At 54.3% G+C, this 24,354-nt stretch overlaps 2 protein-coding genes across 4 annotated transcripts in view; one reads left to right on the forward strand and one right to left on the reverse strand.

The window, feature by feature from the left end:
• POLR2F (RNA polymerase II, I and III subunit F) overlaps window positions 1-24,354 on the reverse strand; it is a 34,190-nt gene that overhangs the window by 1,531 nt on the left and 8,305 nt on the right. For 2 of the 3 annotated variants that reach the window (XM_032139937.2, XM_058432013.1), the window contains exons 5-6: window positions 17,812-17,883; window positions 12,713-12,793 (exon numbers count right to left, since the gene is read on the reverse strand). In XM_032139937.2, the coding sequence (XP_031995828.1) occupies window positions 12,751-12,793; window positions 17,812-17,883 (115 nt within the window). In that variant the 3' untranslated portion in view covers window positions 12,713-12,750. Of the gene's footprint in view, window positions 1-12,712; window positions 12,794-17,180; window positions 17,358-17,811; window positions 17,884-24,354 lie in introns of those variants that run through there. The other variant, XM_032139936.2, reaches the window with a different exon arrangement.
• Window positions 297-12,843, forward strand: SOX10 (SRY-box transcription factor 10). Its single transcript, XM_032139891.2, has 4 exons — window positions 297-401; window positions 872-1,380; window positions 6,935-7,203; window positions 10,821-12,843. Exons 2-4 carry the CDS (start codon window positions 953-955, stop codon window positions 11,522-11,524), a joined length of 1,401 nt encoding a protein of 466 aa, XP_031995782.1. The 5' UTR covers window positions 297-401; window positions 872-952; the 3' UTR covers window positions 11,525-12,843.

Genomic DNA, 24,354 nt, shown 5'->3' on the forward strand with positions numbered 1-24,354 from the left:
CCCCAGCAAGATGGGCCTGGGCAGTAGGGCAGGGAGCTGGGTGGGGGGGCCTGGACTCCGGGTGGAGGAGCCCTGAGTGTTGGGGATGAAGGAAAGCCTGGAGGCTCCACCTTCTGCCCTTCCCTCCCCCCTCTCCCCTCCCCCCTCTCCCCCTCCTTCCTTCCCCAGCCCTCTGCAGCGGCTCAGTCGCTCAGTCAGTCTCGGGCTGTCCGGCCAGGGTGGTTGGTGGTAAGGATTCAGGCTCCGTCCTAACGAGGCCGTGGCCTGAGGCTCAGGGCCCCCCGCCCCTCCCTCCCAGCCCACCAGCGTCACCTCCCAGCCCCGAGCTGGACCGCACACCTTGGGACACGGTTTTCCACTTCCTAAGGACGAGCCCCAGACTGGAGGAGAGGTCCGAGGAGGTGAGTGCGCAGCCTGCTCCTCCCTGGCCCGCCCAGGCCTGGGACCCTGCTGTGGGGTGGAGAGAGGCGACACCTCGCCCTTGCCCCCCACCTGGCTCTCCTCTAAACCCCGTTGGGGCAGGCTGAGGGAAGAAGGAAAGGTGAGAGAAAAGGTGGGAAATTCCAGGGGCCGGGATTAGAGCAAAATAAAGGTTCTGTTTTTTTATTCCTTATCATCAACAAACCTCCACCCAAAAAAGGAGGCTAAAAAAAAGCCACCCACACCAAGAGACGGTTGGGACCAGGTGGTGGGAAGACGCAGAGGCGGGACGCACCCACCTAGAGTCTGGCATGTGTGTGGGCCCCAGGGGCCAGAGTGGGTTTAGATGGAGCAGGAAGGGCCGCCACCTCGGGGCTGTGCCCGCGTCCTGTCCCGGGCCACCCTCGGGGCTGCGCGCGCGGCCGCTCCATCGCGCCCTCCTTCCATCCAGGTGGGCGTTGGACTCTTTGCGAGGACCCCGGCGGCTGGCCCGGGGGAGGCGGCCGAGGCGGCGGCAGCGGCCGGGGGCGACATGGCGGAGGAGCAGGACCTATCAGAGGTGGAGCTGAGCCCCGTGGGCTCGGAGGAGCCCCGCTGCCTGTCCCCGGGGAGCGCGCCCTCGCTAGGGCCCGACGGCGGCGGCGGCGGATCGGGCCTGCGAGCCAGCCCGGGGCCAGGCGAGCTGGGTAAGGTCAAGAAGGAGCAGCAGGACGGCGAGGCAGACGATGACAAGTTCCCCGTGTGCATCCGCGAGGCCGTCAGCCAGGTGCTCAGCGGCTACGACTGGACGCTGGTGCCCATGCCCGTGCGCGTCAACGGCGCCAGCAAGAGCAAGCCGCACGTTAAGCGGCCCATGAACGCCTTCATGGTGTGGGCACAGGCAGCGCGCAGGAAGCTCGCGGACCAGTACCCGCACCTGCACAACGCCGAGCTCAGCAAGACGCTGGGCAAGCTCTGGAGGTGAGCACCCGACCGCCCCCCGGGCTCGGGCCCTCTAGCTTCGGGTGGATTCAGGGTAGCCGAGGCGGCCCGGCCTCCTGCACCTCAGAGCGGGACTGTCTGGCAGTCCTCCTTGGTTAGGGCTGGAAGACCAGGTGTGGGGGCCGCACCCGCCCTTCCACCACAAGGACCCTGGAACTCGGAACTCCAGCGGCCTAGGCCGGGTCTCCCTACCTGGCGGCGGGCAGGAAGGCGCCACCTCGTGGTTGGAATTTTGCGGGTGGCAGACCGTGGGGCCTGGGGCTTTGGAGGGAGGGAAGGAGGCCTTCACTAACTCCCTGCCCACAGATACGCACACTCACGCCACCAGCTGCTGTGGTCAGGAGGATACGAGGGAAACGCTTGGAAAGAACCAAAGGGTTGGCTGGAGATTCAGGGAAACTGAGGCAGTCAGATGGAGAACTCAGGGGAGGTTCAAAGAAAAGGAATTCAGATGAGAGTCTTTGGAAGAGTGAGGGATGAAGAACTGTGGGGACAAATGTATCTGCTGCTGCAGGATCTCATCCTATCCTAGGGGTCTTCCCTGGGACTTTCTGATCCCATCCTCCTTTGAGTTGGGGGCTTCTTCATCCTTCTAGGGAAAGGATACACAGAAAGGGGCTCCCCCTCCTGCCCTGCCTCAGAGTCACCAAGCTGATCTCTTTCCCTTCCTTCCTCTCCCAGTTCGGCGCCATCTTCCCTGCCAGGGCCCCACCCCAACGTTGAGCAACCTCTTCCCCCCTGCCCCAGAGCTGGAGCTGAGCACTCTGGCCAGAAGGAAACCTTGGCCCCCTTCCTGCCCAGGGGCCCTCAGAGTCCCAGGTTCCCTGGGACCAGCCCACACCTCTAGGAAAAACATCCCCCACAGGGAGCAATTCTCCCACCCTCGACTCAGGTCTGGGGTTCAGCCAGGCCTCCTGGGGATGTGTGGAACAAGACAGCCCTCCACTCCCACCCGGGAGTGCCAGAGCAACTCTGAAAGAGACCAGGGACTCCAGGAGATGTGAGCCGGTAGCAGTCACCTGATTCTCGCTAGACTGGCCAAGAGACAGGCCCAGAAAGGCAAAGGAATCGCAAAGGTCACATAGAAGTTGGTGGCAGAGCCAGGGCCAGAACCCAGGACTCCCATACTCTCTGTCCAGAGGACTTCCCCTGACCCTGGCGACAGTGGTGGATCACCTACACTCTGAGGAGTGGTCAGGAGGTAGGGGGGAAGCAAGAAGATGAGAACAAGAGTGAGGAGCATCTGGGTTCCAGAAAATTAGGGCTTTGTCAGAGGAGCCCGGCTCTCTTGCGCTGTCCTCCCCCTTGCCGGCCACAGTTGGGTAGAGATTGGGTCTAGAGGCTTAGAGTGGTAGAAGATGCAGGAGGGTCTCCACCAAAGATTCACATCCAGCCCCCTGGCCTGTTCTTGCCATGTGTTTGTTGAAGACCTGGTGCCGCTTCCCCTGCCCCTTCTCAGCCCTCAGTGCCCTGCTCACCCAGGGCAGGCCCAGGGCTCAGCGACCAGCCTGCTGTGTGGAACCAGACCGCCCAGTTCTGCCCAAGAGCAGAGGTCACAGCTAGCTCCTCCACCCAAGGTCCATCCAGATCTGGGTGGGGCTTGGCCCAGGCCAGTACCTTTAGTGCCAGGGGACAAAGAGCAAGTGAGAAACAGACAACCAGGAGAGACATACAGACAGGGCAGACCCTGGGGACCATGAGAAGACCACAATACGAGCCCAACGAGAGTCAAAGCAAGGACGGACCTCATTCTCCCTCCATCTCCCATTGCCAAGGGTTTAAGATTGGCTCTTCCATTGTCCCTGTCCCCAGGTTCCCCCAGCCCAGAACCCTGGGCTTGGACTCCCTTCAGGAGGACTTATTCTTGGCCATCACTCAAGCTGTGTGCACAGGGGCCAGCCTGAGGTGTGGCAGGCAGGAAAACTGGCACTACTTGCTGAGGACCCAATCCCAGGGGGAGGACGGGGCCAGAACCATGGCAAGGATCAAAGGCAATGTCAACAGAGGGTGGCTCCCTGGACCCTGGAGGGGGGTCCTGAGAGACATTTGGATTTGGGCTGGGCTGGCCAATTGCTTCAGGGGCTTCTCCTGAAACCTCCCCAAGCTGTGACTCCCAGGATGTCAAGAAGGGGGGTGGTTAGGTAGGCAGAGCTGGAAAACAGGTGTCTTAAAACCAAAAAGAGAAAGATACACACAGACTGTGTGGAGTGCCCCAAGGGAGTGTGGGATCAGACACACTGGAGCCCAGGTCCTAAGGGGCCGTGTGAGCCCCAACAGTCACGCTAACCTTTGATGCCCATCTGGGGAGGGGCTAGTAGAGGCTGATCACAGGGTGGTGCCTGTGGGTTGGTTATCTGCCTGGAAAGAACCAGAGCCAAGAAACTGGAAAGGCGGACACAGGCAAGAGTCCCTCCTGTGTGGTGGGGGTCACCCAGCCTCTGTTCCCAGTGCCACAGGCCCCTTCCCCAGGTAGTCTTCTTATGCCCCTGGCCTAGCAGGACACATGTAGCAGCAATCAGTGCCCCACTGTGGGAGCTCCCCGGTTGGGGTTTCCAGTTTGGGTGAGGAATCAGCCTACCTCTTCTCGCCCCCATTCCAAACCTGGGAGACCAGGGAGAAAGAGGGCTGACAGGAAGGTGCAAATGAGGACTGGGTTTGGAGTTAGAGCTGGGGGTGACGTTGGGGGTTTGGGGCTGGTAATGTTGAGTGGGGACTGGTGCTGGAGATTGGGTTTACATGGTGGGCAGGCTGGGTTTGGGTTTGGGGTTGGGTTGGAGGTGGAATCAGCTGTCCAGCACAGCTGGTGGAGGAGGAGGCTGGGGTCGGGGAGGGAAGTGGCCCCGGGCTTAGATTTCTGTCAGGGTTAGGCTAATGCTGGGAACTAGCTTAGGAGGTAGCAGTGGAATCCGATGTTGGAATCCGATGTTGGAATCCTCCCTCTCTTCTGGCCCCTGTCACTTTCTTGCTGATGCTGGCTGCCAGCTGGGCAGGGGGCAAGGGAAGGATAGGTGAGAGAGTGAGCTCTGTGTCCCATGTCCCCAGCCATCCCAGAAGCCCCTCTGCTGGGGTCCGCTGCTGGTGGAGCAGCTCTCTCCTCTGTGGGTTCTCCCCAGTCACACCCTCAAGGCCTGCTCCACCCCCTCCCCTGGTCCCAGCCATCAGAAAGGGTGCCCACATCCCACTCCCTGACTCTCAAGGCCCTGCTCCGGCATCTTTGTCCTAAGTGTGTACACTGACTCTGACAGAGTCTCGGCTGGAGGGACCCTCTGAGAAAGCTGGGGCTAGGGCTGGGCTCAGGGCGGGGGTGGGGGCAGTAGACAGGGAGGCTAAGCCGCAGAGGAATGCTGCTGCCGGCTAGGAGGTGCCTGGCATGACCACCCCCGCCCAGCCTGGGGAGGGAGGGCTCGGCCCTCTGCTGACTGGGGGCAGAGGGCACTCACTGGGGTGTGAGGGGTGGGGCAGCTGGAGAGACAAGCCCTCTGGACTGACAGACAAGGCTGCTCCCATGAAGACTCATGGACTCTTAGTACCAAGGTCTTGGATTCTAGAATCTGGACTTTCCCCTCAACCCCCTCTGTAAGGTACCCCATCCTGCCCTCCTCACCCTGGGGCAGCCAAACCCTAAACGCCCTCCACCCTCCAACCCTGGCCTGAGGCTGGAGTCAGTGGCAAGGGCGCTGGCTTCAGGGCTTCTTCTCTCCATGTGTTGGTTTCAGGGACTGTTCCAGGGTCTGAGGAGATGTTAGCTTCCTCTACTCTCTGCTATCTTCTGGACAAGGATATAGGATCCCCCCCAGGAGGCAGTGCCCCCCGCCCCAACCCATGGTAAAGAGGAGCCACATCTGCCCCCTCAGTCCCACCACACTGGAATTCACACAATCATGACCCAGAGTTAAGAGGCCACCCCTAGATCCTCCTGTCCAACCACCCCCGAAAGCACCATTAGAAAAGCACCTCTTGGGGCCGAACACGGTGGCTCATGCCTATAATCCCAGCACTTTGGGAGGCCAAGGTGGGTGGATCACCTGAGGTCAGGAGTTGGAGACCAGCCTGGCCAACATGGTGAAACCTCGTCTCTACTAAAAATACAAAAATTAACCAGGCATAGTGGCATGTGCCTGTAGTCCCAGCTACCCGGGAGGCTGAGGCAGGAGAATCACTTGAACCCAGGAAGCGGAGGTAGCAGTGAGCTGAGACCGCAGCACAGCACTCCAGCCTGGGCGACAGAGTGACTCTGTCTCTAAATAAATAAAAAATAAAAAATAGAAAAGCACCTCTTGGGCTGGGCACAATGGCTCATGCCTGTAATCCCAGCACTTTGGAAGGCCAAGGTGGGCGGATCACCTAAGGTCAGGAGTTGGAGACCAGCCTGGTCAACATGGTGAAAACCCATCTCTTTTTTTTTTTTTTTTTTTTTTTTTGAGACGGAGTCTCACTCTGTCACCCAGGCTGGAGTGCAGTGGCTCAATCTCGGCTCACTGCAAGCTCCGCCTCCCGGGTTCACACCATTCTCCTGCCTCAGCCTCTCCGAGTAGCTAGGACTACAGGCACCTGCCACCACGCCCGGCTAATTTTTTTGTATTTTTAGTAGAGACGGGGTTTCATCGTGGTCTCGATTTCCTGACCTCGTGATCCGCCCGCCTCGGCCTCCCAAAGTGCTGGGATTACAAGCGTGAGCCACCGCGCCCGACCGGTGAAACCCCATCTCTACTAAAAATACAAAAATTAGCCAGGCATGGTGGTGCATGCTCGTAATCCCAGCTACTTGGGAGGCTGAGGCACGAGAATCACTTGAACCTGGGAGGCAGAGGTTGCAGTGAGCTGAGATCGCACCACTGAACTCCAGCGTGGGTGACAGAGTGAGATTCCCTCACAGAAAAAAAAAAAAAAAAAGAAAAGCACCTCTTTCTCAAGGTGCTCAGCCTGCTTCCCAGGCCCTGGTGCAAGGCATCTCACATCCATTATTCTGGCCAATCCCACACCCAAGTTAAGCCAATGTTATCATCCTTTTATAGGTGAAGAAACTCAGGCTCAGAGAAGTAATTTGCTCAAGGTCACACACACAGCTAGTAAGTAGCAGAGACTGAGTTCTCCCCCAGCCATGCTGCTTCTATTGCCCACCCTCAGTCCCAGGGAGCTCACCCCCTAATGAAGTAGCCAATTCCACTTGCAGACAGCTTTGATGATGAGAAAGTTTTTCCTTTCCTTGAACTGGCATCTGCCCCTTGAAACCTCTACTCCTACTTCTAACTCCTCCTCAGGGGCTGCCAGGAGCAGCAGGCTGACCCCTCTCTCACCCTCCAGCCCATGAAGGATTTTGGGCCAGTCCTCTGAGGCTGTTATTCCTTGGGCCTCACATCTCTCAGTCCACAAATCATAGGGCACAGCCCCCACCCTGGGTCCTGTCCTCTGGGTGCCCCATCCCAGGGCCTCACGTCTTCCAAGATGGACAGTCAGAGGGAGACCAACCTGGAGTGCTCTGGCACTCACACCAGCGCCTCTGCTGTCCTCTCTGCCTCCCACCACACCCCAGGCTGCTGAACGAAAGTGACAAGCGCCCCTTCATCGAGGAGGCTGAGCGGCTCCGTATGCAGCACAAGAAAGACCACCCGGACTACAAGTACCAGCCCAGGCGGCGGAAGAACGGGAAGGCCGCCCAGGGCGAGGCGGAGTGCCCCGGTGGGGAGGCTGAGCAAGGTGGGACCGCCGCCATCCAGGCCCACTACAAGAGTGCCCACTTGGACCACCGGCACCCAGGAGAGGGCTCCCCCATGTCAGATGGGAACCCCGAGCACCCCTCAGGTGAGTGCTGACAACAGAGCTGAGGATGGGGAAAGGCCAGTCAGTGGAGAGAGAAGATGGCTGGATGGCAGTGAGACCCTGACTCTAGGGAGAGTGTGCCAGGCTGTGCAGTTGCCCCAGCAGAGCTGCAGGGGCCCCGAGGGAGCTCCATGGGGGTTCCGGTGCCAGGGGAAGTGGCTGGGCGAGATGGCTCTGGCCAGGGCTGATCCTACTGGGCAAAGAGGGCCAGTTAAAGACTGTGGAGGCCGCCGGGCATGGTGGCTCACGCCTGTAATCCCAGCACTTTGGGAGGCTGAGGAGGGCAGATCACAAGGTCAGGAGATCGAGACCATCCTGGCTAACATGGTGAAATCCCATCTCTACTAAAAATAACAAAAATTAGCTGGGCGTGGTGGCGAGCGCCTGTAGTCCCAGCTACTCAGGAGCTGAAGCAGGAGGATGTCGTAAACCCAGGAGGCAGAGCTTGCAGTGAGCCGGGATCGCGCCACTGCACTCCAGCCTGGGTGACAGAGCGAGACTCTGTCTCAAAGGAAAAAAAAAGACTCTGTAGAGGTCGTGGAGTGAGAGGTGGCTGAGGCAGTTACAAGGAAAGGGGGAGAAGACAGGATGGTTTTGAGAAATGGAAGATCAAATGGAGGAGAGGAAATCACTGCCTCTTTCCCACCAGCCATTCTTTTTTTTTTTTTTTTCTGGAGACAGTCTCACTCTGTCGCCCAGGCTAGACTGCAGTGGCATGATCTTGGCACACTGCAACCTCTTCCTCTTGGGTTCAAGCAATTCTCCTGTCTCAGCCTCCCGAGTAGCTGGGACTAAAGGTGCACACCGCCACGTCTGGCTCATTTTGTGTATTTTAGCAGAGACAGGGTTTCACTGTATTGCCCAGGCCCAGTCTCAAACTCCTGAGCTCAGGCAATCTGCCCGCCTTGGCCTCCCAAATCCCACCAGCCATTCTGACAGAGGAGACATGGCATGTGATGCCGTGTCTGGCCATGGATGGGCCAGACATAAGCTATCTTGTTTAATTTTCATTAATGATAATAACAGCTAACATTAATTGAGCACCTACTCTGTTCCAGGCACTGTGCTAGGTGCTAGTTGCCTTATGTATACTAACTCAATCATTGCGAACAGTGTGATGAGGTAGCCAAACTGCCTGGGCTCAGATCTCAGCTGTGGCAAGTTACTCTCATTTTACTGATGAGAAACAGACAGGAACTTCCCCAGTTTGGCTCCAGGGCTTCTGCTTGGCACCACAGCTGCCTTGCCTGTGTTCCTAATGTACAGAAAGTGACACACACAGGTCTGCCACATGGGAAGCGCTCAGTGAGCAGAGCTCTGCCTTCAGAGGACACGCTCTGAGTCCTACTTTGTGTCAAACACTGGAGTGGACACCAGGGGTACTAACCAGGGAAGCCTACAGTCCCTGGCCTCAGGGGCCCACGGTCTAGAGAGAGGAGCAGGGATGAAAATGAGTGAATTAAGCACAGGAAGAAACAAAGCTAGGCATGGTAGAATGCGCCTGCAGTCCCAGCTACACAGGAGGCTGAGGTGGGAGGATCACCCGAGCCCATGAGTTTGAGACCAGCATGGGCAATATAGTAAGACTCTGTGTCTTTTTTTTTTTTTTCTTTGAGATGGAGTCTTGCTCTGTTGCCCAGGCTGCAGTGCAGCAGTGCCATCTTGGTTCACTGCAACCTCTGCCTCCTGGGTTTAAGCGATTCTTGTGCCTCAGCCTCTTGAGTAGCTGGGATTACAGGTGCACGCCACCACACCCAGCTAATTATTGTATTTTTAGTAGAGATGGTTTTTCACCATGTTGGCCAGGCTGCTCTCAAATTCCTGACCTCAGCCTCCCAAAGTGCTGGGATTACAGGCATGAGCCACCACGCCCAGCCTCCTATCTCTTACTATATATATATATAAACAAGTGCACAAGAAGCCTGTGTGAGATCCAGAGGTGGCACGGCCGTCCATCCCATCCAGTCAGGTCTCCAAGAACACCCCGCTGCCCACCAGACTCTTGTCAAGGAAGGCTTCCAGAAAGAGGCAATGCCTGGGCTGCTTGGTACAATCTCTATTTTACTGATAAGGAAACTGGTTAAGAGAAGACTGGGGATTTGTCCAGACACAAAACCAGGATTCAAAAACCTAGGCAGGTCTCTTGAAGTACAATTGGCCAATGCAGGACTTGGCGCTGCCTCTGGTCTGATGAAGGAGGCACAGGCCTGTCCTTGGGGAGCTCCTAGTCTCTTAAGACCATGGACATGTTCTGTCTCCAATGGGATGCCAGGCAGTCATCCCTCCCACACACGTGTACATACTCTTCACCTTCAAAGATTCAGGGACACACATACACATCAGGAGACCCCAGACCACATACAGAGCAACCACCTCAGAATGAAACTGGACATAGACTTTTTCTCACCCTTCAAGGCCCCACCCCACTCAGACATCCTTCCCCGATGAGACCTTCCCCAAATCCCTGAGGCAGCGGGCAGACTCCTCCTCTGGTCTCCCAAGTCCTTGCATATTGTCATCACAGCACTTCCAACTCTGGGCGCATGTGGATCTATGGATCTATGACTAGACTATGAGCTTTTGGGAACAGGGATCCATTTTATTTACGTTTGTATCCCCAGCACCTGGCACAGTACCTGGCATTTTGTAATGCTCCCTAAGAGTTTGCTAAATTAATATGTGAATAGGAAAGTGAACAGACAAAGGAACAAGGACCAGTTTTCTAAGTGCCCTCCCACGGAGGAAGGCAGTTCAAGGAACGACAAGGCAACACAGGCCAGCGTATGACGGGGCTGAGGGCCTGCCAGTGGGCTGGGAAGCAGGGTGGGCTCAGGAGGAGGGAAGGGTTGGAAAGGACACAACACGAGGCCAGGACAGGGAACAGGCCCAGGCAACCAGCAAAGGTGAAACAGAGCACTCAGGAGCCTGGGCGAGCGAGGCTCTGCAAGGAAGACAGTCGGCATGGGTGTAGAAGCAGGGCTGGCAGAGCGCAAAGGCCAGGCCAGACCACCTGGACAGCAGAGAAGCTGATGAGAGGAAGAACTTTCCACAGGAAAGGTTTTTTCAGAATGAGGCAGGCCTCCCCAGGACCCGTCCCTAAGATTTGAGAATTTCATAAACTAGAGATCAATCTAAGACACCAGTATTTAAACAAATGCTGCGGGGCGCAGTGGCTCACACTGGTAATCCCAGCACTTTGGGAGGCCGAGGTCAGGAGTTCAAGATAACCGTGGCCAACATGGTGAAACCCCGTCTCTACTAAAAATACACAAATTAGCTGGGCATTGTGGTGGGCGCTTGTAATCCCAGCTACTCAGGAGGCTGAGGCAGGAGAATTGTTTGAACCCAGGAAGCAGAGGTTGCAGTGAGCCGAGATGGTGCCACTGCACTCCAGCCTGGGCAACAAGAGCGAAACTCCGTCTCAAACAAACAAACAAACAAAAAACAAACCCCGACTCATGCTGCCAAAATGTGAAACTTACAAGGTTTTCCCAGAGGCACCCGCTGCCTGAAGGTGAACCATGGAAGTTCAAGTGCGCCCACCTGCCTCTAACCTGTTTCCCCCTTGCGCTCTCTCTCTCTGTCTCCCTTCCACCCAGGCCAGAGCCATGGCCCACCTACCCCTCCAACCACCCCGAAGACAGAGCTGCAGTCGAGCAAGGCAGACCCGAAGCGGGACGGGCGCTCCATGGGGGAGGGCGGGAAGCCTCACATCGACTTCGGCAACGTGGACATTGGTGAGATCAGCCACGAGGTAATGTCCAACATGGAGACCTTTGATGTGGCTGAGTTGGACCAGTACCTGCCGCCCAATGGGCACCCAGGCCACGTGGGCAGCTACTCAGCAGCCGGCTATGGGCTGGGCAGCGCCCTGGCCGTGGCCAGTGGACACTCCGCCTGGATCTCCAAGCCACCAGGCGTGGCTCTGCCCACGGTCTCACCACCTGGTGTGGATGCCAAAGCCCAGGTGAAGACAGAGACCGCGGGGCCCCAGGGGCCCCCACACTACACCGACCAGCCATCCACCTCACAGATCGCCTACACCTCCCTCAGCCTGCCCCACTATGGCTCAGCTTTCCCCTCCATCTCCCGCCCCCAGTTTGACTACTCTGACCATCAGCCCTCAGGACCCTATTACGGCCACTCGGGCCAGACCTCTGGCCTCTACTCGGCCTTCTCCTATATGGGGCCCTCGCAGCGGCCGCTCTACACGGCCATCTCTGACCCCAGCCCCTCAGGGCCCCAGTCCCACAGCCCTACACACTGGGAGCAGCCAGTATATACGACGCTGTCCCGGCCCTAAAGGGGGCCCTGTCGCCACCAACCCCCGCCCAGCCCCTGCCCCCAGCCTGTGTGCCCTGTTCCTTGCCCACCTCAGGCCTGGCGGTGGCAGTGGAGGAGGCTGAGGAGGCTGAAGAGGCTGACAGGTCGGGGGGCTTTCTGTCTGGCTCATTGCCCTGATGACCCACCCGCCCCATCCAGGCTCCAGCAGCAAAGCCCCAGGAGAACAGGCTGGACAGAGGAGAAGGAGGTTGACTGTTGCACCCACACTGAAAGATGAGGGGCTGCACCTTCCCCCAGGAATGACCCTCTATCCCAGGACCTGAGAAGGACCCGCTCACCCTCCTCGGGGAGGGGAAGCACCAGGGTTGGTGGCATCGAAGGCCTTACCACTCCTATGACTCCTGTTTTCTCTCTCACAGAGAGTGAGGGTCTGACATGCCCATGCCACCTATGCCACAGTACCTAAGGGCTAGGCCACCCAGAGACTGTGCCCAGAGCTGGCCGTGTCTCCCACTCAGGGGCTGAGAGTAGCTTTGAGGAGTGTCACTGGGCAGTGGGGGGTTCGAGGGACTTAGTGGAGTTTTCATCCCTTCAATGCCCCCTCCCCTTCCGAAGGCAGGAAGGAGTTGGCACAGAGGCCCCCAGATCCAATTCTGTGCCAATAACCTCATTCTTTGTCTAATCGAGAAAGAGCCCCCGGTCCTCTTCCACTACAACCTCCATGACCTTGAGATGCATCCCAGGAGGTGACGAGGCAGGGGCTCCAGGAAAGGAATCAGAGACAATTCACAGAGCCTCCCTCCCTGGGATCCTTGCCAGCTCCCTCTTCCCTTACTAGGCTCTACGGCCCCTGCTCTGTCAGCCCCACTCCCTGGGCTTCCCAGAGAGTGACAGCTGCTCAGGCCCTAACCCTTGGCTCCAGGAGACACAGGGCCCAGCACCCAGGTTGCTGTCAGCAGGCTGAAGACACTAGAATCCTGACCTGTACATTCTGCCCTTGCCTCTTACCCCTTGCCTCCCAGTGGTATTTGAATAAAGTACGTAGCTATATCTGCCCCTATTTTCCTGTTCTGCAGCCCCCCAGATCCACATGTAACTCATTACTGTCTCCTGTTATTTATCTCAGTAGTCCCCTCTTCTAGCCACTCTAGCCCCTATTAACTCTGCATTAAGCATTCCACATAATAAAATTAAAGGTTCCGGTTACCTGCTTGGTGAGCCTGACCTGGCCTGTCTCTTCATCTCTTATCCCTGTACTGGTGCTTCCTCAAATGCTTTCTGGAAGTAGCTAGGAGTAGAATGCAAAGGATAGATCATCAAAGGTCTCTCTCTCCCCCTCCCTCCCTCTTTCCCCACCTCCTTCCCCTCCCCCCCTCCCCCTCCCTCTCTCTTTCTCTCTCTCCCCCCCTCTTTCTTTCTCTCTCTCCCCTCCCCCTCTCCTCTCTCTTTTTCTTTCTCTCTCCCTGCTAAGAAAGTGGGAACAATGGAGTGTGTTAGGACAGCTGGCATCCCAGTGGGGTCCATCTGAGCTCAGGGACTGAAGCCTCAGATGGGAGCTTCTCCCCAGCCTGGCTGTGCCCCACACTGCAGGGGGGCCGCTCACTCTTAACTGGCTCAGCTAGAACTCACTACCTTGCAAGCAGCTCCTCCGCTCACCCAGCACCCAGCAGAGGGGAGTTTGCAAAGAATTCAAGAGACAGGTATCTGAAGAGGAGGAGGTGGGCTGAGTGTGACACCGTGCTGCCTGCAGTCAGAGGCCTGTCCTTCAGGATGCGTGGATAGGCCTGTGTTGCTGCATCCCCCCACTTGCCACCTCCCCCAGCACACACACAGCGGCCCACGCCAGGATCTAGCCAAGCCTTCATAGCAGCTGCCCATGTCCAAGTCTAAACCAAGGATGTCAGACGGTCTACTCCTTAAGCGCCTACTCCCTAAGAGCTCTTTCCTCAGCAGAAGTCCAAACCGCACTCAGAGGCCAGGACCACTCCACCTCACAAGCACCCAACTCCAAAGACAGGGGAAATCTCTTTGCCATCTTGCTCCACTGATGAACAACTCCGATGGTTGGAAGTTCTTCCTCATACCCAGCTCATAACAGCTTATATCCAGCTGCCATTTACTAAGTGCTCCGCCAAGGGTTTTATGTCATTCAGGCCAATGAAGGGGTAGGTCCAATCGTTATCTCAATTTTCCAGATGGGGAAACTGAAGTTTGAGAGGTTGATGCTAAGAAGTGCTGGTGTCAGAATCTGAACCCAGCTCTGACTCCAAGGCTTGCATTTTTAACCATCATCCCCTCCACCTGCCTGTGGTTTGCAGACCCTACTTCTGCTTTGTATCTGGAGCAATGTGTCTTCCACTGCTCCAGACTGGGCATCCTCAGCTCCCTTCCTTCATCTGTGGTCTCCAGCCCCTAGTCAGGACCCGGGGAGAGGCAGGGCACCAAGAACTAGCCCACTCCCCAGGGTGGCCAAAATCCCTCCATCTAGGACCTGCATCGTGGAAGCTCTTCAAGCAACCTCCCCAAAACTGCTGGTTCCCGTGAAGCTGGATGGTAACCGAAACCCCTGATCTTTTAGACAATATCCATTGCAAAGTTATATCCAAATTGTATGTATGCTGTTTTTGTTTTAGATAAAAGCAGGACTTTACACTGATCTTTAACAGATCTCACCTTGTTGGGTTTGACCCATTTCCCCACCTGTATTAAACTTTTTAGAACTTAGCTCTCCTTTAGAGCTTCATGTGTCTGCAAACTTGAATAGCCTCATTCAAGTCACTAATAAAGGTCGAAATGAAGAGGGACACCTGCGTACAGCACTAAACGCCTCTCTCCACTGTCAGTTCTATTATCTCCACTCTTTTTTTTTTTTTTTTTTTAGATGGAGTCTTGCTCTGTTGCCAGGCTGGAGTGCAATGGTGCAATCTTGGCTCCCTGCAACTTCTGTCTCCTGGATTCAAGCGATTCCCCTGCCTCAGCCTCCCGAGTAGCTGGGACTATAGGCACGCACCACCACGCCCAGCTAATTTTTTTTTTTTTAAGTAGAGACGGGGTTTCACCATGTTGGCCAGGATGGTCTCAATCTCCTGACCTCATGATCCGCTCGCCTCAGCCTCCCAAGTGCTGGGATTACAGGCGTGAGCCACCACACCTGGCCTATTATCTCCACTCTTTTTTGAGACAGAGTCGCCCTCTGTCGCCCAGGCTGGAATGCAGTAGCGGGATCTCGGCTCACTGCAAGCTCCGCCTCCTGGGTTCATGCCATTCTCCTGCCTCAGCCTCCCGAGTAGCTGGGACTACAGGTGCCCGCCACCACACCTGGCTAATTTTTTGTATTTTTTAGTAGAGACGGGGTTTCACTGTGTTAGCCAGGATGGTCTCGATCTCCTGACCTCATGATCCACCCACCTCAGCCTCCCAAAGTGCTGGGACTACAGGTGTGAGCCACCGCACCTAGCTATTATCTCCACTCTTAAGGAGGCTGTCTAATCAGTTCTAAAACTGTCTAATTACATCACCATGAAGCACATGCTCCTCTGTCACAGTGGCATGGAGACTGCCGATGCCTTGTCAAAATCAAGATTCACTGATCTCTGGCATTCCCTCAACCTACTGGACCAGTAACCATCGAAAAAACAAACTTATTTGGCAATATTGGTTCTTAGACACCCTATGCTAGTGCCCGATCTCCTCTTTATTATATAAGCACTTTTAAACGTGGAGGGACCTATTCTAGAATTTTGTCATGGATCATTCAGTACTAACCTTATGTGTTTATAATTTTTACAACCCACCCTTTCCCCTTCATTGAAAGGCAGGACTTTTGTCCATTTGTGGTCTGTTCACTACTCCTGCTCCAAGTGGGATGAGGGATATGGAGCTGGCACGGTGGGGAGCAGGGCACACATCCGGAAGATGACACTATCACCTCCAAGACCCCACATCTCATGAGATTGAGTGGGAAATCACTGAGGATGTGGAAGGAGGGGAAGTGACCCCAGAGAAGTCAGAAGACCTGGGTTGTGTGCATCCCTTAGACCAAAAGTTCCAAGTGTGCACAGGCCTCAGGAAGGCAGGAGCTCCACTTGTTAAAAAAGGGTCAGTTGTTTCTGGAAATGACTCAAGAGACTATGCCCAAACCCTAAGAAAACAGAACCAATAGTGGTGACCGGTGACATTTTATTCAAGAGAAGTCAAAAGCCAGGCCCAGACAGCTGAATAGCAGGGGACTCCCCAAAAGAGGAGAATGGAAAGAGGAAAATAGGAGGAAAAACACCCCTTCTGTCCCATTTCCCTTGCACTCTATCCCCTAAGAGTTAACCCCCAACTCCCCTCCTCCCCAGCCCAAACCCCATCTCCCTTTAATCACATCTGATACTGAGCAGCCCAGCAGGGAACAAAGAGACCATTTAGAGAAATGGGGCCGAGAAAGTGACCCCCGCACTCTGGGGCGGCTGCCTGGATGCCAGCACAAAGGCGGCATTTCAGAGCTGAAATTTCAGCACCCAACTTGATTAAAGGATTCCACAGGCTTGGAGGAGGGTGGATGGGGGTGTGAAGTCCACTGCTCCCTGAATTAACCCTTCTCCAGGGCAGCAGACAGCCCTCCCACCAGTGCAGATGCTCACCATTCACTCCCCACACCCCATCCCAGGGCCAGGCTGCACCCAGGCCTGGAGGCCCTGCCTCCTGCAGAGGTTTAGGGAAGCCCAGTTCCTCCTCTTGGAAGGGGAGCTGGCAGTGGAATGGAGGTTAAGGCTGGCATATTCAGGGAGCCAGTTTTCCCTCTATCCCTGTTCATGTCAATATACACCCTCCCCTTAACCCCCTCTAGGAGGGAGGAGCCAGTGTGACTGGTCTTACCTCAGGTTGGGTAAGCAGGGTGGAGAAAGGAAGAGGACCCATTAGAACCTCAGGCAGAGGAAGGGGGAGCTCCAGCTCTGACTTAATGTAACACCTGGAACCCAGGAGCACCACCACCCCAGCATCATCTCCCCAAGGCCTCAGAGGATCACCAGCCCCAAACAGGAGGGAAAGGATATCTTACAGGGGCTGGGAAGAAGGCATGGGTGTGGCACACCAAAGAGGTGGGCCACAGAGGACAGTGTGTGGGCAGAGTCCTGAGGAGGAGTGGGGACAGAGCCGTGGGGGCAGGGGTAGGCAGGTGCTCGGTCCTTGCTCCAGCTGCTGACTTGCCCAGCAGGGCTCTGCCTGGGGAGGGTGGGAGATCAGCATACCCCCACGCTTCCTGCCGGGGCACTGCTCCTGAAAGGGGATCCCAGCCCACGATAAGAGGCTCGAAGCAGGTCCTTAGGAAACAATGGGTGGCTTGATGAGACCTGCTCTGTGATACTCCTGAGAAGGGAGAAGCCCCTGCAGCCAGTCCCCACTGGAAAGGAAATTGGGGGTTTCCGTGGCAACCAGCTCCCTGGGCACAAAGACTCGTCTGTCTGCTTGGAAGGCAGCTGAGGTGTCTCCCCTGCAGCAGCCTTTGCTCTGGGGAACAGGGAGATGGAGGGAAGGATGTGGGGGATCCAAAAGGGCTAAGGGCCCCTGGTGCTTCTTAAGGAGCTGACAGTCACAGGGCCACTGGAAAAGGTGCATGCTCCAGGCAGCATGGTGGTAACAGGGAAGCAACAGGTGGTGACATCGCAGATAAGCAGAGGGGAAGGGGGTTGGAAAGTTGAATATTTTATTATTTACACATATAAAGTGAGAATGAAAATTGGGCACGGGGCAAGGGCAGGAAGATGACTCCAGCTCAGTCGGTGATGATGAGCTCGTCCACCCCCCAGTCTTCATAGCTCCCATCTGGCAGGTAACGGCGAATGATGATGGGGATCTTTCGGGCCCTGTGGCAGGGGAGAAGTCACAAGTACATGAGGGCTGGTGACCCCAGCTCTGCCGCAAAAGGAACAGATTGTGTGCAAAACACAAGGAAAGAGAAGTCTCAGGAGCAGCCTCTTGGGGCTGATGAGTGTACTTTGTAAGAAAGCAATTACAAGAAAAAGAAAGTTTTTATATCAGACAAGAAGGGGAAGAGTGACAGAATATTGGTAAGGCCTCCTGCAGCAAGAACAGGGAAATTCCAACAGCCAGAAGAGGTCCCTGTCTCATCAGTGCCCTCCCCGTCTCCCTGCCTCCTCTTCTCTCTTCCTCCTACCTCCTGGTGAGCTGTTCCTAAGGATCTGTAGGAATAAGCATCAACTTCTCCAGCCAGGGAAGTGGGAGCAAAGGGTGCAACAGAGAGCCCAACAGATGCCTCCCAGAGATTTGGAGAAGTGAACCATGATTTGAGTGACTTACTTGAGTTCCTTCATGGCAATGAGCAGAGGATCTGTCTCCCCCTCCAGCTCCACCATCACAGGGGCACACATCCTGTAGGGATAAGGACAGGTGTTAGGGAGACTACAAACCCAGGGAGAAGGGCCCAACAGGCAAGAAACGTCATCTTCTAGGTAGGCAGGCACAGTAGGGAGTGGTGTGTAGGGGCACTGCCAGAGATCTCCCCTGGCAGAGGCCTATCGCAGACTCCAGAGCCCAGGGGCCACAGCAGAGTGTCCTGGTGGAAAGGGAGACGTATGCAAAGGCACACCATTCTAACTGCTCCAATCCCAGAGCCTTGCCTCAGTGCCCAGTGCACCTCATTTCAATTTCTATTTTCTCTCTCTCTTTATTTTTTGGAGACAAGGTTTCACTCCTATTGCCCAGACTGGAGTGCAATGGCGAGATCCTGGCTCACTGCAACCTCTACCTCCCAGGCTCAAGCAATTCTCCTGCCACCTCCCAAGCAGCTGGAACTACAGGCATACACCACCAGCTATGCTAATTTTTTGTATTTTTTGTATAGATGGGTGAAATTAACATTTCGCCATGTTGCCCAGGCTGGTCTCAAACTTCTGGGCTCAAGCAATCCGCCTGCCTCAGCCTTCTAAACTGCTGGGATGAAAGGCATGAGCCACCATGCCCGGCCTCATTTCCATTCTCTATAGACACAACACCTCAGTAGAGGCCCTGCCCTTCCTGCCCAGCCCTCCCTCCCCACCCTTCACCTGAGGCCAGCAGTCAGGGGGCTCATCTGCTTACAACACTGCCATGACTCTCCTTGGCTATCAGGCCAGAGTGCAGTCTGGTCCCTGTTCGCCTTCCTAGCACAGTCCCGTGCTACTTTCCTGTATTTACCCCACATTCCAGCCATACCAAACTATTTCTGGTTCCCTAGACGCGCCATGTTGTTTCCCTTTCAGGTGCTCTTACAAGCTCTTCCTCTCTCTAAAAGTCTGCGAGAGGTTCGGATGTCTCTACCCTGGAAATCGTGTGCTGACTCTTCAGTACCCGGACTCATTTTGCATATACTTTTCTTGGCACCAATCTCATTGAACTGTAACTACTTGTTTGGAAAGTTTCCATATTAGACCATGAGCTCCTGGTGGCCCAGAACCACATGTGATTCACCACGGAGGCCCAGCCCCCAGCACAACACTTGGCCCACAGTGGAGATTTTACCACCAAGCAAAGGGATGCCAATTCTAGGCCCATCTCCTCTAGGAAGCCACCCTTGATGATTCCAGCTCAGGTTCACACTAACACATCCAGAATTAACAGGAGAGCGTGCTAAAAAATACAGTTTCCTGGAACCTTCCCCAGACCCCCTGAATAGAATCTCTAGTGAAGCGGCCTGAGAGCCTGCATTTGCAAAACTGCCCAGATGATTATGATAATCAGCTAGTCTGAGAGCTACCAGCTTACTAATTTTATTACTAAATATTTCGATTTATATTACTCCCAAAAGCCTGAAAATTTCCCAAGGGCAGAGATGAAGTATTTAACTTTCCCTATATTCTCTCTCAATAACTATTTAAACTTTCCCAAAATATAAAGCTTTAAAGAATGTGGCAAAATACTTTTCCTGATCTGCATATGCCTGCTTTCTTTCAAAATATAAATAATTCAAAGGCATTCACTCATTCAGCACCTATTATGCACATGGAATGTGCAAGAATGTGTCCTTAAGTAATTTAATTTTTCTTGCACCATGGCTTCTACAAATACATCAACCATCCAGTTAAGAAGTAGATGTGACAAACATCATCAGCCACCAGGTGGTGCTAATGAACCAGACTGAAACTCCATCCAAAACCCACCCAAGAAACAGTTGTTCTGGCCAGGTGCAGTGGCTCACGCCTGTAATCACAGCACTCTGGGAGGCTGAGGCAGGCGAATCACCTGAGGTCAGGAGTTTGAGACCAGCCTGGCCAACATGGTGAAACCCTGTCTCTACTAAAAATACAAAAAATTAGCCGGGCGTGGTGGCGCATGCCTGTAGTCCCAGGTACTCAGGAGGCTGAGGCACGAGAATCGCTTGAACCAGGAGGTGAAGGTTGCAGAGAGCCGAGATGGCACCACTGCACTCCAGCCTAGGTGACAGAGTGAGACTCTATCTGCACCTACCAAGTGCAGAGTCCCATTATGGCTGTACAAGAGCTTTACAGCAGGCAAGGAGCCACCAGATGGTGTCATAGCCCTTAAGTGGAAAGAGCACTAAAGACTGGAATAAGCTGGATCAAGCTTTGCTCCCCAAGAAAAACAGGACACTTGGCTGGGCACAGTGGCTCACGCCTGTAATCCCAGCACTTTGGGAGGCCAAGGCGGGTGGATCACCTGAGGTCACGAGTTCGAGACCAGCCTGACCAACATGGTGAAACACCCTCTCTACTAAAAATGCAAAATATTAGCCAGGCATGGTGGCGTGCGCCTGTAATCCCAGCTACTCAGGAGGCTGAGGCTGAGGCTGGAGAATTCCTTGAACCCAGGAGGCAGAGGTTGCAGTCAGCCAAGATCATGCCATTGCACTCTAGCCTGGGCAACAAGAGCAAAACTCCATCTCAAAAAAAAAACAAAAAAAAAAAAGAAAGAAAGAAAGGAAAAACAGGACACTTGGATTTATGAGTGGCCTGGATGTCAGCCTCAAAACCTTTAAGTGCTTCACACTGCCCACCAAATAAACTCCAATCTTCTGAACTTGTCATTCACGGGATCAGTGTCATCTTTTTCAGCCTTATGCCCCAAGCTGCTTATGATCCCTCACCACAAATCCACAACTGCCTGCCTCCACCTGGACCTTTCCTTGGGCTGTTTCTGGCACCTGGAGTACCCACAAAACCAACTCTCTTTACCTGTCCCCACTAGAATTCTAATCCCTTCACAAGACTTTCCCAGTCACCTCTGCAATAACTCTCTTTGTACCTTTCATAAAGCACCACTCGCATCTGCCTTGGGTTGTGGTTACCTGTGCACAGGTCTATCTCCCCCACTCGAAAACACCTGAAGGACTGGGGATTATGTCTCTTTTTTTTTTTTATTTTTGGTAACGGAGTCTCACTCTGTCACCCAGGCTGGATTAGTGGCGTGATCTTGGCTCACTGCAACCTCCACCTCCCAGGTTCAAGTGATTCTCCTGCTTCAGCCTCCCGAGTAGCTGGGATTACAGGTGCGTGCCACTACACCCAGCTAATTTTTGTATTTTTAGTAGAGACAGGGTTTCACCATGTTGGCCAGGCTGGTCTCCAACTCCTGACCTCAGGTGATCCGCCCACCTTGGCCTCCCACAGTGCTCGGATTCCAGGCCTGAGCCACCTCGCCCGGCTGGGACTACATCTTTAATCATCTCAGCATCCTATCAAGTGCTAATGCAGTATTTTTCTTCAGTGCTGAAAGACTGTTTAACTTGCAAATAAGCAGTCTATTTGTTTTAAAAATAACTTATGAATTCTTCTTTCTGCTGGGCCACTTTTAGCCTATATCAGTGTGCCCCACAGAATGCTCTGCAGTGACAGAAATGTCCTATCCCCCTGTGCTATCCTTTATGGTAACCAGTAGCCACATGTGGCTACTGAACACACTTGAAATGTGACTAGTTGTAATCCCAGCACTTTGGAGGCTGAAGCAGGGGGATCACTGGAAGCCAGGAGTCTTTTTGTGAGACCCTGTCTCTACAAAAAAATTAAGACATTAGCCAGGTGTGGTGGCATTAGCCTGTAGTCCTAGCTACCTGGGAGGCTGAAGTGGGAAGATCACTTAAGCCTAGAAGTTTTGAGGCTGCAGTGAGCTATGATAGCACCACTGTACTCCAGGCTGGGCGACAGAGCCAAACTATCTCTAAAAAAATAAAAGAAAAGGCTGGGCGTGGTGGCTCATGCCTGTAATCCCAGTACTTTGGGAGGCCGAGGCAGGAGGATCACCTGAGATCAGGAGTTCAAGACCAGCCTGGCCAACGAACATGGTGAAACCTCATCCCTACTTAAAATACAAAAATTAGCCAGGCGTGGTGACGGGTGCCTGTAATCCCAGCTACCCAGGAAGCTCAGGTAGGAGAATCACTTGAACCCAGGAGGCGGAGGATGCAGTGAGCCGAGATCACGCCACTGCACTCCAGCCTGGGTGACAGAGTGAGACTCCTTCTCAAAAAAAAAAATCAATCAAATAAAAAGAAGTGTGGCTGGCTAGTGAGACGGAAACTGAATTTCTAATTTTATTTAATTGTACTTAATGTAAATGGACACATACAGTTCGTGGCTACCACAATTGATGGTGCAGGCCCAGAGGATCCTGACAATGGTGGCATATTGGGTATGGCTATCATACTGGGCGTGGCTCTAATGCCATGCATAAGAGCAAGGAGTGCAACCAGGCTGAGAAGAGGTCCGCTGCTGAGGAATAGGGGAGAACAATGTTGCCCACCCATAAAACCCTTTATTGAAGTAGACATGATGGTCATCTTTACTCCTACAGGACTAGAGGAGACAACAGCCCGGTGCTGCTTGAACACTAAGGAGGAGAATGTACAGACAGCATTGCTGCCCCTGTAAGCAGAGTCCACAAATCTGGCCCCAGCTTTCCTTTGTTTTTTTTTTGTTGTTGTTGTTGTTGTTTTTTGAGATGGAGTCTCTGTCGCTCAGGCTGGTGTGCAGTAGTGCGATCACAGTTCACCGCAGCCTCAACCTCCTGGCTTTAGGTGATCCTCCTACATCAGCCTCCTGAGTAGCTGGGACTACAGGCGCATGCCACCACACTTGGCTAATTTTTGTATTTTTTGTAGAGATGGGGTTTCACCATGTTGCCCAGGCTGATTTTGAACTTCTGGGCTCAAGCAATCCACCTGCCTCGTCCTCCCAAAGTGCTGGGATTACAGGTGTGAGCCATGGCACCCAGCTGCTTTTCTTTCTAGGATAATTTCCATTATTCCCTACTTGAACTACCCCCGCTCCTCCAGATACCCACCATTTCCCACATCAGCCTATAGGGAGTTTGGGGTAGGGGCTCCTGTTCTCAGTCTCATGCTTCCCCACAGTACAATTAGAGTACCCCACTCTGTCCCCTCTCCTACTCCTCACAAGAAAAGAGGAACTATTCTGACAGGTGAGCCTGGGGGGAAAAAAAGCAGGCATCTGTGGCCCAGCCTCTTTGAAAGTCCCTGCTTTCTCAAAGCCATCTGTTGGCAGAGGGTGCTTCCAGTCTGTTCTCCACTCTGCCCCAAACCTCAGCAGGCACCTGAAGGCCTGCACTGCCTATGGCTAACTCATCTGCACTCATTGGACACTCGGATCTCCACCTGCCTACTCCATCTCCTGAATCTTTATTCTCCCAAACGTGGGAGAGGAGGGAAGTTTGCTGATTTTCAAATCCCCAAAACCCCACCACTGCTCTGTGCTTTCATCTCTCTAGTGTGCTCTCAAGCTGGAGGGCCCCCCACTCTGCTGGACTGACCATAGTCTACCTCACATCAAGAACCACCTTAAAGCCAGGAATGGTTGCTCATGCTTGTAAACCCAGCTCCAGCACTTTGGGAGGCTGAGGCAGGAGAATCACTTGAGGCTGAGTTCAAGACCAGTCTGGGCAACATAGCAAGACCCCTGTCTCTACAAAAAATACAAAGCCAGGCATAGTGGCACATACCTGTAGTCCCAGCTTGAAGCTACTTGGGAGGTTGAGACAAGAAAATTGCTTGAGCCGGCCGAGCGTGGTGGCTCACGCCTGTAATCCCAGCACTTTTGGAGGCCAAGGCAGGTGGATCACAAGGTCAGGAGATAGAGACCATCCCGACTAACACGGTGAAACCCCATCTCCACTAAAAATACAAAAAAATTAGCCGGGGGCTGGGCGCGGTAGCTCACGCCTGTAATCCCAGCACTTTGGGAGGCCGAGGCGGGCGGATCACGAGGTCAGGAGATCAAGACCATCCTGGCTAACACGGTGAAACCCTGTCTCTACTAAAAATACAAAAAATTAGCCGGGCATGGTGGCGGGTGCCTGTAGTCCCAGCTACTCGGGAGGCTGAGGCAGGAGAATGGCGTGAACCCCCGGGGGGCGGAGCCTGCAGTGAGCCGATATCGCGCCACTGCACTCCACCCTGGGCGACAGAGCGAGACTCCGTCTCAAAAAAAAAAAAAAAAAAAAAAAAAAAAATTAGCTGGGCGTTGTGGCAGGCACCTGTAGTCCCAGCTATTCGAGAGGCTGAGGCAGGAGAATAGCGTGATCCTGGGAGGCGGAGCTTGCCGTGAACCGAGATCACACCACTGCACTCCAGCTTGAGCGACAGAGCAAGACTCCATCTCAAAAAAAAAAAAAAAAGAAAAAGAAAATTGCACCAGCCGGGCACGGTGGCTCACGCCTGTAATCCCAACACTTTGGGAGGCCAAGGTGGGTGGATCACAAGGTCAGGAGTTTGAGACCAGACTGGCCAATACAGTGAAACCCCGTTTCTACTAAAAATACAAAAATAGCCGGGCGTGGTGGCTCACGTCTGTAATCCCAACACTTTGGGAGGCCAAGGCGGGCGGATCATGAGGT

This window comes from Hylobates moloch, unplaced genomic scaffold, assembly GCF_009828535.3.
Source record: "Hylobates moloch isolate HMO894 unplaced genomic scaffold, HMol_V3 SCAFFOLD_19, whole genome shotgun sequence".
In the NCBI taxonomy this organism is placed as follows: domain Eukaryota; kingdom Metazoa; phylum Chordata; class Mammalia; order Primates; family Hylobatidae; genus Hylobates; species Hylobates moloch.

Excerpts from the sequence above, each read along its gene's own strand:
- SOX10 (XM_032139891.2), top strand. The coding sequence starts at position 953 with ATGGCGGAGGAGCAGGACCTATCAGAGGTGGAGCTGAGCCCCGTGGGC. Across the intron at positions 1,381-6,934 it reads ACGCTGGGCAAGCTCTGGAG|GCTGCTGAACGAAAGTGACA; the intron begins GTGAGCACCCGA and ends ACCACACCCCAG. Across the intron at positions 7,204-10,820 it reads GAACCCCGAGCACCCCTCAG|GCCAGAGCCATGGCCCACCT; the intron begins GTGAGTGCTGAC and ends CCTTCCACCCAG.